Source organism: Leptodactylus fuscus, chromosome 8, assembly GCF_031893055.1.
Source record: "Leptodactylus fuscus isolate aLepFus1 chromosome 8, aLepFus1.hap2, whole genome shotgun sequence".
NCBI classification, from domain to species: domain Eukaryota; kingdom Metazoa; phylum Chordata; class Amphibia; order Anura; family Leptodactylidae; genus Leptodactylus; species Leptodactylus fuscus.
The window spans coordinates 12405680-12418788 of NC_134272.1; the positions used below are offsets into that span (position 1 = coordinate 12405680).

Sequence of the window (13109 nt, forward strand, 5' to 3'; positions counted from 1 at the left end):
TAGGCCTCTTCGTAGTGATGCTGGAGGAGGGAGGCAGTGCTGGTAAGATGGTGGCGCCGCCATTGGCTTCTTATATTGGGGCCTGGGTGATGACTTGTGTCTTATCTTTACATCTTCTGCTTTTCTTAAAGGGCCATGCACAGGTTTTGAGCTATTTTAATGATGAAGGCTTCTTATTAGAGTTCTCTCAGCCAATCACATGTGCCGAGCTGGGTCATGTGCTGCTAGGGTTTGCTGTGGTTTCTTCACAGTTAATATAATGCATTGTTATGCACTGTTAGGGTGAGGAGAGGGTTAATGCATGCACTTGCACCCTCCTGCAACTTTAGTAACCTATCTTATGGCTGTGACCATTGATCTCTGCAGCTCCTCATGGGTAGATCTCCCTTTTTGATGCATGATGGTGCCGTCTTAAAATGTTGACTCCTCCTGAACTACTTCTTTGCTTGCTTTGTAGGTGCAATGACCGTCCTTCACACGATGGCTGCAGTGGGTGTCACCTGATGACCTGGACCCTTTGGGAATAGGTATGTATATGGCGTCTCCGTGACCTCCCTTACCTTGTCTGCCTGTGATGTACCCAAACTCTGACACCTCATATGAGCCTGTAATAACAGCTGCATGATTCTCCTTTTTGCTGGGCTGAGGCCGTTACATAAGAGTAATATCTGGATGACTGGAGCCCGGGACAAACTGCTGACTGTATCTCTGTGCTTTACAGGTTCAATATCCTCATGCTTAGAGCTACATCGTAATCTGTAGAAGACGCCATCGCCTGGTCAAAGCTGTGGTAAGTCAGTATAAGTAGCCACAGATCATCTATGGCAAAGGGGGGCTTTGTCACCAGACCCAGCATATCACCCCAGCCCTGCAGATAGATAGGTTACTGTCACCATACCCCAGCATATCACCCCAGCCCTGCAGATAGATAGGTTACTGTCACCAGACCCAGCATATCACCCCAGCCCTGCAGATAGATAGGTTAGTGTCACCAGACCCAGCATATCACCCCAGCCCTGCAGATAGATAGGTTACTGTCACCAGACCCAGCATATCACCCCAGCCCTGCAGATAGATAGGTTAGTGTCACCAGACCCAGCATATCACCCCAGCCCTGCAGATAGATAGGTTACTGTCACCAGACCCAGCATATCACCCCAGCCCTGCAGATAGATAGGTTACTGTCACCATACCCAGCATATCACCCCAGCCCTGCAGATAGATAGGTTACTGTCACCAGACCCAGCATATCACCCCAGCCCTGCAGATAGATAGGTTACTGTCACCATACCCAGCATATCACCCCAGCCCTGCAGATAGATAGGTTAGTGTCACCAGACCCAGCATATCACCCCAGCCCTGCAGATAGATAGGTTACTGTCACCAGACCCAGCATATCACCCCAGCCCTGCAGATAGATAGGTTACTGTCACCAGACCCAGCATATCACCCCAGCCCTGCAGATAGATAGGTTACTGTCACCAGACCCAGCATATCACCCCAGCCCTGCAGATAGATAGGTTACTGTCACCAGTACCAGCATATCACCCCAGTCCTGCAGATAGATAGGTTACTGTCACCAGACCCAGCATATCACCCCAGCACTGCAGATAGATAGGTTACTGTCACCAGACCCAGCATATCAGCCCAGCACTGCAGATAGATAGGTTACTGTCACCAGACCCAGCATATCAGCCCAGCCCTGCAGATAGATAGGTTACTGTCACCAGAACCAGCATATCAGCCCAGCACTGCAGATAGATAGGTTACTGTCACCAGAACCAGCATATCAGCCCAGCACTGCAGATAGATAGGTTACTGTCACCAGAACCAGCATATCACCCCAGCCCTGCAGATAGATAGGTTACTGTCACCAGACCCACCATATCACCCCAGTCCTGCAGATAGGTTACTGTCACCAGAACCAGCATATCACCCCAGCACTGCAGATAGATAGGTTACTGTCACCAGATCCAGCATATCAGCCCAGCCCTGCAGATAGATAGGTTACTGTCACCAGAACCAGCATATCAGCCCAGCCCTGCAGATAGATAGGTTACTGTCACCAGAACCAGCATATCACCCCAGCCCTGCAGATAGATAGGTTACTGTCACCAGACCCACCATATCACCCCAGTCCTGCAGATAGGTTACTGTCACCAGAACCAGCATATCAGCCCAGCACTGCAGATAGATAGGTTACTGTCACCAGACCCAGTATATCACCCCAGCCCTGCAGATAGATAGGTTACTGTCACCAGACCCAGTATATCACCCCAGCCCTGCAGATAGATAGGTTACTGTCACCAGACCCAGCATATCACCCCAGCACTGCAGATAGATAGGTTACTGTCACCAGATCCAGCATATCACCCCAGCCCAGGGGCATAGCATACATCTGACATGCAAGTCAATAACTCGCCCAGTGGGAAGACAAATCTTGGACTGAGTATAGTGTGAATATGGCTTTAGTGCTTGTTACGAGGTCAGAATTCTGTAGTTGGCCTGGTAGCTGTAGTTACTATGTATGGTGATCGCTATATGTGGTGCTGTCCGGTCGTAGCTGCATTTGTGCCCGGTTTCCTGTAGTGGTAGCACAGCCCTATAATCTCTATAGCTAAGTCTGTGTGCTTAGTGATATGTAACTAGTAAAAGCTGAGTACACAAAGTAAATGTTAAACCAGACGATAGTGTCCTCATATATTGATGGGTGTGCTGCAGCCATTGTAGTGGAACTGAGGTGTTTTCTCTCTTTACAGTATATAACCACACACTGTTCGTCGCCTACTGTAACACTCCAATCCCTTTCCTCCCTGCCATAGAATACTTGGGGTGGGGGGACTGGGTGTGTAAATGGTACTGTGTAGTCCGTATCTCCCCTTAGACCTGTCTTGGGGTGTTGAAGTTGCCTGGCGTACAAACCAAAGTGAGGTCCAGGTCAGGTGATCATTGCTGACTGTCTCCTCTTTTCTTACAGGTGGTGGCCATATCTGCAGGAGGTCTGATCAGGCCCAGTAAAGGTAATGGGGGGATGGTCTTGAGGGTCTTTTGTCGGTAACTTTTGTATAGAGCCAGTGATGATAAACCTTAAACTTTCTGACACCTCATCTGAGCAAGTCTTTGCTGATCTGCTAAATCTGAGGCTCTTCACAGCTAAAATCTGAGGTCATTGTGTATTCTGCTGCCATATTTAATCTCTGGACTACAGCCATAGGAATATTCTAGATAGTAGTAGTCTGATCTTCATGGCATGTTGCACAAGCTGATCTGTTGGGCATTGTGGATGCTTTGCGGTATAATGCCACCCTGGTATTAATGGGGTATCTTAAGATCAGCTATATTTCCCAGACTTGGCCTGCCAAGGAATTGATATGAGCTGCAGTACCAGATGCAGCCACTACACAAGATTGGCGCTGTTATTGTAAAAACAGACACGTTATCTAATCTCTGATAACCCCTTTGTGAACAGTGTCTTAATCTATTGAAGGCTAATCTTGTTAGATTAGATTGCTGCTGAAGACTTGTGTAAACGTGACTGCCCTCAAGACTTTGTCTGATGTAAGACTTCTGTTCCCCCTCCATAGGTGCTTGGATCGCAGCAGACAAGGACAGCTATTACAGAAGGTAATGGCCCGAACACTGCGGCCCTATATCCTATGGTTAGCCGGAGCCGCTGATTATAACCCCTTTCTGACACCTCATCTGAGCACTTCAGTGCTGATCCTTCATATCTGAGGCTTCTCTTCCCTGTAGATCTAGTCTGACCGTAGATCCAGAACTGACGCTGACCAGTCTTCACTTTCTCTCCTTAGGAAGAAGCAGAAGACGACAGGACATGTTGTTATAGTTCATGGCTGTGACTGTGAAGTCTCCATCTTGTGTAACGCTGGAATAAATTTCTTCAGTTCAAGCTTGACTCTTTATTTTCTTAAATCTTACAAAATCATACAGTGAACATTGAGCTATAGTCATAAAAATGGTGGCACTACAAGGCAGGGGAGGGGGGAATGTAATGAGTGCAGACACTTGCACGCCAACCTGTGTACGTGGCATTAGTCTTGGAGATGTCTCCAGACCAATGACTCTTGCACTGGTCGTGGGGGGGAGGGGGTATAAGGTTTATGTGGATGTTGCACAGACTTGACCACCATGTACCCCGTCGCCTTGAGCAGTGCCTATGATGCAGCCCTTTGCCGAATGCAGATGATGGATATCAGCAATGATGTTCATGCAGGTGCTAATGGCTGCGGTGTCTGGATGGGTGGTGGGGACGTCACACAGGACCTGCTAATATACCAAAATATAAAATGCTTGAAGCTCAGCTGCAAATGTACAGATCAAAAGGACAGCTAAACCTTCCATGGACGAGGGTGACCTGTGCTTGGCGCTGACTTACACGAGAGGATTCCTAGCAAGCATGAGCAACTGATCCCTGATTATCATGTCAGTGCATGGTGTGAGGCAGACCCCTCCCCATATATTACATTCATTATGAGTTCCTCAGTTCCTTGTAGACACCTCAGATAGCCAGATATATAACTGCACTGTGTCGTATACACTGATGCATGCTCAAAGGTGGGGATGTTACTAAATATTGAGGCCCCTGCTCCCCTATATTGGGGGTATAGACATAGGTGCAGGGCTCAGGCCCTTGAGATTTAGGTGTCCTTTTGTATAACACATCAGTTTTGCTACCCTCACAGATATAAACACAGACATGCACAGACAGAGAATGCTTGTCCACAGTGATGGGGGGTGGGCTGTGCTGCGGAGCTCCTGGGCACCCCCTTGTGGAGACGCTGAATGTTCTCATCAGTCTTTGTACAGATAACCCAGTAGGAGGATGGGGTCCTCCATGGCGGTGGGCAAATCAGGATTTACAGCAGCCCGAACCCTTTACTTCCTTCTTGACGTAGTCGTGGAGTTTAAACTTCGGCTCGTTGGGAAGCTTCATGGACCGGTGCTTGAGTTCCCTGAGGGCAATGGGAAAATGTTAGCTTGGGATCAGTCTGCAATGGTCCAAAGCCAATGAAGAACAGACATGAGACCAATACAATACAAAAAGGCTTTGGCATTGCCAAATCAGAGGGGGGTACTGAGTCCTTGTGAACGACTGGTCAGGATGGAGCAGACTCAGACATAGGGGCTTATACACCACCCCTGGATTGTGCTCCATCTGTATGCAGGGGGCTCTCCTGTACCTCTGTTTGCCTTACATGGAGGTTTCATGGATTCCCCTCCTTGCAAGCCAGAGACGAGAGCCCCTGCAAGGAGCAGCTTTCCTCTACGCCTAATCCAGGGGTGGGTGGTCCTAATACAGTATACGGTCTCAACTGGGCCCAACTTACTTTGCAATAGCTGTAAACGCCAATTCCACATTCAGTCCACTCTTGGCACTGGTCTCCATAAACGGCACCCCGTATTCCTGCAAGGCACCAGTGAAATGTCATTGTCAAAAACAAAAAAAAGAACACGAAAAATGCTACTATTCTGCCATAAACGAGAGATATGACACTACCGGGCCCCAATGGTTGCACAAGGCTTATAGGATGCAAATGGCTTGGACGTGTTAGTTGGCCTGGCTGCCACTAGGGGGCACTGTTGTTCTGTGCTACAATAAAACTAAAAAAAAAAATCCTAATTTTACCTTTTGCCAGGACACCGAGGCATTTATATAGAGAATAACACAGAGGAGGAGCGGTGTTACTGCCCTTGCCAATCACATGCCAGTTGTAAAGGGCAAATCCCCCCCCAAATCCAGATACTATAAACAAAAGTTGCCCTTGTCCATCTAGATCTTAATAAAATCTATCTGAGAAAACTGGTTGCCTACAATTACATTCCAGCCCCTACTAGGGTCATCCCGCTCTCCGCGAATCCTGCACGGCTGCTGTATTACAAAAATAGCAGATTTGCATTTCAGGGCTCTGGGAAAGCTGGGTGACCGCAGAAGCTGTAATGGATTGGATGGCATGTCCTGATCTCACCTTTGCCAGCCGCTCTCCGTCTTCGATCTTGACCACGCGTTCATGGGTGGAGTCCACCTGTAAGAAGAGTATTTGGGGTCACTACAGGACAGGCTGACGTATACAGCGCCCCCCCCCCCCCGCCCTCCACCTCCTGCATTACGCGCTGGAATTGTTCTGTGGACCAGAATTTCAGTTTACAAGTCAGAATTGCGGCCGTGCCCCTGTGCGGAGTGTGAACACATGTTTTATGCATTGCCAGCTTTCAAGTAACTGATGAATATTTAACAGGAGCTAAAGTCTTCTACAGCAGGAGCCGGGCGAACCCGTAACAGGGCGGGCGACGTGACGGGGGCAGGATTAAGGTCAAACGGGTGATTTTTATTAGCTAACGATATTGACCGACCTTTTTTTTATTGCTTTGATGCATCTAAAGGTATCAAAAGGGAAACAATTTTGCAAACCGTTTCCAAGGATACAATTGTTTTTGTGTTTACAGCTCCAGTGCAGAGCTATGTGTCTGCAAACAAATCCTGTGTAGTCTGATCCTGTGATACTTCTGCTTACGACTGCAGGATCAGACTGCACAGGATTGGTTTGCAGTCTGCTACCGTGGAGACACATAAGTCTGCACTGGGTCTGTGCACAGCCAGAGCCCAGGAAAACGGATTTTAAAGGGATTCTACCACTAAATCGCTATTTTTTCTGCTTTAGACGTCGGAATAGCCTTTAGAAAGGCTATTCATCTCATACTTTTAGACGTGGTCTCCGCGGTAGTGTTCCTTAGAAATAAAGTTTTTTACCGGTATGCTAATGAGTTCTCTCGCAGCAATGGGGGCGGGGCCCAGCGCTCAAACGGCGATGAGGGCGTTCCCACTGCTGCCAGAGAATTCTCTCCAGCGACGCCTCCTTCTTCGGTTGCATCCTCCCCTTCTCTCGTTGTCTTCCTTCAGCGTCAGCTCCGACGCCTATACAGTCGGCTCTGTCAGCGAGACACTCGTAGAGCATGGCGGCCATATTTTCGAGGCCGCAATTGGGCGCATGCGCAGTACGCTCCTCTAAGTCTACGTCGAACAAAAAATTGGCCGCCGGGTGGCATGCACAGTCGGCTCTACTAGTGTCTCACTGGCAGAGCCGACTGCGCAGGCGTTGGAGCTGACGAAGAAGGAAGACGACAGAGAAGGGGAGGATGCAGCTGGAGAGAGATCTCTGGCAGCAGTGGGGACACCCCCATTGCCGTTTGAGCGCTGGGGCCCGCCCCCATTGCTGCGAGAGAACTCATTAGCATAATGGTAAAAACCGGTATTTCTAAGGAACGGCGCAGCGGAGACCACGTCTAAAGGTAAGAGACAAGTAGCCTTTCTAAAGGCTATTCCGACGTCTAAAGCAGAAAAAAATAGCGATTTAGTGGTAGAATCCCTTTAAAGATTCCCCTCATGATAAATTTCCCCCATAGAGTGATACTTTGTCTGCCCTAAGCCACCACTAGAGGGAGCTAAGACGATGACTGCATACACATATGACTGAAATGATATGTAATAAGCTCCCCCTAGTGGAGGAATTTTTATTGCAATGAATTCTATATCTATGTTGAAGATTTGGAGCTCTGTATTAGAAAATACAGCAGTGACCGCTGTGCAAATATTATTAAAAAATATTTTAAAAAATGTAATAAATTAATTAAAGGACAAATATACGACATGTGACCTTACTTCATCTCGGATTGTCTCCTCACCTTGTTCCCGAGAAGCATGATGACCACGTCTTTTTGCGCGTATTCATGTATCTCTGTCAGCCAGGCCTGCAAATACAAGAGATGAGATATTATGTTAGGGGCTTATGTTATATACATGGGCTGGGGTGGTCACACATCTCGGAGAAGGTAACATTAGGGTGAAAAAGATGGCATAAGTCATGTCATATCATAGTGGAGCTTACTGTATACACTGAATAATAAAAGCGTGTACAATAAGCACCCCCTAGTGGTGGCAGTAGGCAGCTAGCATGTTATCACTTACCCTCGCTCATCATTCTATATTATATGTAGAGCTATTTTTAACATATCATAATAATTATTGTCTATGGCTAATGGATGATCATCCTTAAAGGGGTTGTCCAGGCAGAAATGGACCACCCCTTTAACTATTAAATCAGCCCACGGTAGTGAAAAAAAATAAAAAACCTCATACTCACCTGTCCTCGATGCTCTGGTATCCTGCGATGTATCATGAGATCATCATCTCATCAAGACTATATTGTTTTGTGATATTATGTCACAAAGTGTTATCCTACATGTGTCTATGTGTCGCCACCCAGTGGTTGTGTTGTGAATTGCAGTTTGTCAAGGGTTTTGTTACCATGTAGTGATATTTTATTGAATTAATTACATGAAAACTGGAGTCTTTAACCAAATTTGAGCTGACATAAGGACGGAGACACCTGTATAATGGCCGCCGTGTCCTCCTTTTAGAGAATATTTTAGAAATAAATCCTCTGTTCAATACTACCAAGATATTACATTCTAGTTTCTGGATGCTATGTGCAAGGAATTCCATTAGGTGGCAGTAAGGACTCAGATAAGAACTTGTCGGCCTCTTAGTTCTTATTCTAGCGGCTTGTTGTGACAAGGTTCTCCTTCCAATTACTGCACTTTAGGATGATGGATTGTCACCCGGCTGGGCGTACGGCTCCGCACTGTCACTGAATAATATGCTTCTCAAAGAGTGAATACATCTTTAAAGAAGAGAAAAAATATTAGTCATACTAAACGCTGAAAGAAATAGGGAAGAAATTAAGAGCTCAAATCTCATACTTTGAAGGAGATTATAATCTATTTTATGGTAGTCCGAATGTAGGATACTGCACTGTATACAGGGAGTCTGGATGTAGGACACTGCACTGTATACAGGGAGTCTGAATGTAGGATACTGCACTGTATACAGGGAGTCTGAATGTAGGATACTGCACTGTATACAGGGAGTCTAGATGTAGGATACTGCACTGTATACAAGGAGTCTGAATGTAGGATACTGCACTGTATACAGGGAGTCTGAATGTAGGATACTGCACTGTATACAGGGAGTCTAGATGTAGGATACTGCACTGTATACAAGGAGTCTGAATGTAGGATACTGCACTGTATACAGGGAGTCTGAATGTAGGATACTGCACTGTATACAGGGAGTCTAGATGTAGGATACTGCACTGTATACAGGGAGTCTGAATGTAGGACACTGCACTGTATACAGGGAGTCTGAATGCAGGACACTGCACTGTATACAGGATACTGCACTGTATACAAGATAGTCTGAATGTAGGATACTGCATTGTATACAGGGAGTCTGAATGTAGGATACTGCACTGTATACAAGGAGTCTGAATGTAGGATACTGCACTGTATACAGGGAGTCTGAATGTAGGATACTGCACTGTATACAGGGAGTCTGAATGTAGGATACTGCACTGTATACAGGGAGTCTAGATGTAGGATACTGCACTGTATACAGGGAGTCTGAATGTAGGACACTGCACTGTATACAGGGAGTCTGAATGCAGGACACTGCACTGTATACAGGATACTGCACTGTATACAAGATAGTCTGAATGTAGGATACTGCATTGTATACAGGGAGTCTGAATGTAGGATACTGCACTGTATACAAGGAGTCTGAATGTAGGATACTGCACTGTATACAGGGAGTCTGAATGTAGGATACTGCACTGTATACAGGGAGTCTGAATGTAGGATACTGCACTGTATACAGGGAGTCTGAATGTAGGATACTGCACTTTATACAGGGAGTCTAAATGTAGGATACTGCACTGTATACAGGGAGTCTGAATGTAGGATACTGCACTGTATACAGGGAGTCTGAATGTAGGATACCACACTGTATACAGGGAGTCTGAATTTAGGATACTGCACTGTATACAGGGAGTCTGAATTTAGGATACTGCACTGTATACAAGGAGTCTGAATGTAGAATACCGCACTGTATACAGTGAGTTTGATTTAGGATACCACACTGTTTACAGGGAGTCTGGATGTAGGATACTGCACTGTATACAGGGAGTCTGAATTTAGGATGCTGAACTGTATACAGGGAGTATGAATGTAGGATACTGCACTGTATACAGGGAGTCTGAATGTAGAATACTGCACTGTATACAGGGAGTCTGAATGTAGGATACTGCACTGTATACAAGGAGTCTGAATGTAGGATACTGCACTGTATACAGGGAGTCTGAATGTAGAATACTGCACTGTATACAGGGAGTCTGAATGTAGGATACTGCACTTTATACAAGGAGTCTGAATGTAGGATACTGCACTGTATACAGGGAGTCTGAATGTAGGATACTGCACTGTATACAGGGAGTCTGAATGTAGGATACTGCACTGTATACAGGGAGTCTGAATGTAGGATACCACACTGTATACAGGGAGTCTGAATTTAGGATACTGCACTGTATACAGGGAGTCTGAATTTAGGATACTGCACTGTATACAAGGAGTCTGAATGTAGAATACCGCACTGTATACAGGGAGTCTGGATGTAGGATACTGCACTGTATACAGGGAGTCTGAATTTAGGATGCTGAACTGTATACAGGGAGTATGAATGTAGGATACTGCACTGTATACAGGGAGTCTGAATGTAGAACACTGCACTGTATACTGGTAATCTGAAATTACACATGAGCTGTACTCTCTGTGTCGGGTATACAGGTGAGCTGTACTCTATAGCTGGGGTATACAGATGAGCTGTACTCTACAGTATATAGAGCTCTACCCTAAATCTGTCTTTCTACAAGGTATGTAGGAATAAGTAATAGAAATGTAAATGTCTGGGACTAGTAGTGACCGGGGTCTGGTGTCATGATGAGAGAGGACTCAGTGACAGCCTGGGCCGCAGGTCACCATAATCCACTTGTTACTTGTCATATTCGTTTGCTTTCGGGGTAGACAAGAAGCCTGTCACCTCTGCCTGCGGTGAGGTCTCTACAGGGCTCCTAATCCGCTGCGCCCCCAGAGAAGGTGAGGTGACAGCGCCACTGCTTAATGTCTCTCTATCAGTTGTCACCGGGTTCACCGGCAGCTAAATATAGCCGAGGACTTTGTGGAAATGCCGAAAAATATATCATATGGTTCAGACAACGCTACAGAGACGACGGCGTCCAGGATTGGGAAGGAGCTTTCACTATACATCCAGATAAGTGCGCCCTGAGTACCACTACCATAGACCCAGATAAGTGCGCCCTGAGTACCCCTATCATAGATCCAGGTAAGTGCGCCCTGAGTACCCCTACCATAGACCCAGGTAAGTGCGCCCTGAGTACCCCTATCATAGATCCAGGTAAGTGCGCCCTGAGTACCCCTACCATAGAGCCAGGTAAGTGTGCCCTGAGTACCCCTATCATAGACCCAGGTAAGTGCGCCCTGAGTACCCCTACCATAGACCCAGATAAGTGTGCCCTGAGTACCCCTATCATAGAGCCAGGTAAGTGCGCCCTGAGTACCCCTACCATAGACCCAGGTAAGTGCGCCCTGAGTACCCCTATCATAGAGCCAGGTAAGTGCGCCCTGAGTACCCCTACCATAGACCCAGGTAAGTGCGCCCTGAGTACCCCTACCATAGACCCAGGTAAGTGCGCCCTGAGTACCCCTACCATAGACCCAGGTAAGTGCGCCCTGAGTACCCCTACCATAGACCCAGGTAAGTGCGCCCTGAGTACCCCTACCATAGACCCAGGTAAGTGCGCCCTGAGTACCCCTACCATAGACCCAGGTAAGTGCGCCCTGAGTACCCCTACCATAGACCCAGGTAAGTGTGCCCTGAGTACCCCTATCATAGACCCAGGTAAGTGCGCCCTGAGTACCCCTACCATAGACCCAGGTAAGTGCGCCCTGAGTACCCCTACCATAGACCCAGATAAGTGCGCCCTGAGTACCCCTACCATAGACCCAGGTAAGTGCGCCCTGAGTACCCCTATCATAGATCCAGATAAGTGCGCCCTGAGTACCCCTATCATAGACCCAAGTAAGTGCGCCCTGAGTACCCCTACCATAGAGCCAGGTAAGTGTGCCCTGAGTACCCCTATCATAGACCCAAGTAAGTGCGCCCTGAGTACCCCTACCATAGAGCCAGGTAAGTGTGCCCTGAGTACCCCTATCATAGAGCCAGGTAAGTGCGCCCTGAGTACCCCTACCATAGACCCAGATAAGTGCGCCCTGAGTACCCCTACCATAGACCCAGGTAAGTGCGCCCTGAGTACCCCTATCATAGATCCAGATAAGTGCGCCCTGAGTACCCCTATCATAGATCCAGATAAGTGCTCCCTGAGTACCCCTACCATAGACCCAGATAAGTGCGCCCTGAGTACCCCTACCATAGACCCAGGTAAGTGCGCCCTGAGTACCCCTATCATAGATCCAGATAAGTGCGCCCTGAGTACCCCTATCATAGATCCAGATAAGTGCGCCCTGAGTACCCCTATCATAGAGCCAGGTAAGTGCGCCCTGAGTACCCCTACCATAGACCCAGGTAAGTGCGCCCTGAGTACCCCTACCATAGACCCAGGTAAGTGCGCCCTGAGTACCCCTATCATAGATCCAGATAAGTGCGCCCTGAGTACCCCTATCATAGACCCAAGTAAGTGCGCCCTGAGTACCCCTACCATAGAGCCAGGTAAGTGTGCCCTGAGTACCCCTATCATAGACCCAAGTAAGTGCGCCCTGAGTACCCCTACCATAGAGCCAGGTAAGTGTGCCCTGAGTACCCCTATCATAGATCCAGATAAGTGCGCCCTGAGTACCCCTATCATAGACCCAGGTAAGTGCGCCCTGAGTACCCCTATCATAGATCCAGATAAGTGCGCCCTGAGTACCCCTATCATAGACCCAGGTAAGTGTGCCCTGAGTACCCCTATCATAGAGCCAGGTAAGTGCGCCCTGAGTACCCCTATCATAGATCCAGATAAGTGCGCCCTGAGTACCCCTATCATAGACCCAGGTAAGTGCGCCCTGAGTACCCCTATCATAGATCCAGATAAGTGGGCCCTGAGTACCCCTACCATAGACCCAGGTAAGTGCGCCTTGAGTACCCCTACCATAGACCCAGGTAAGTGCGCCCTGAGTACCCC

General features: G+C 47.6%; 1 protein-coding gene, 1 long non-coding RNA gene and 1 other non-coding gene across 3 annotated transcripts in view; 2 read left to right on the forward strand and 1 right to left on the reverse strand.

The window, feature by feature from the left end:
- The first annotated feature begins 16 nt into the window (after window positions 1–16).
- LOC142216349 (uncharacterized) lies at window positions 17–3910 on the forward strand. The gene is made up of 6 exons (XR_012717339.1): window positions 17–42; window positions 458–527; window positions 722–790; window positions 2978–3020; window positions 3585–3624; window positions 3813–3910. It is a non-coding gene; the product is annotated as an uncharacterized LOC142216349 (long non-coding RNA).
- Window positions 3070–3146, forward strand: LOC142217766 (small nucleolar RNA SNORD60). The gene has a single exon (XR_012717412.1). It is a non-coding gene; the product is annotated as a small nucleolar RNA SNORD60 (small nucleolar RNA).
- Window positions 3911–4296: 386 nt separating the features above from the next.
- The window catches only part of RAB26 (RAB26, member RAS oncogene family), a 165429-nt gene continuing 156616 nt past the window's right edge, over window positions 4297–13109 (reverse strand). The window contains exons 6-9 of the mRNA XM_075284982.1: window positions 7702–7767; window positions 5988–6044; window positions 5349–5425; window positions 4297–4973 (exon numbers count right to left, since the gene is read on the reverse strand). Coding sequence (XP_075141083.1) covers window positions 4871–4973; window positions 5349–5425; window positions 5988–6044; window positions 7702–7767 — 303 coding nt within the window. The 3' untranslated portion in view covers window positions 4297–4870. The remainder of the gene's footprint in view (window positions 4974–5348; window positions 5426–5987; window positions 6045–7701; window positions 7768–13109) is intronic.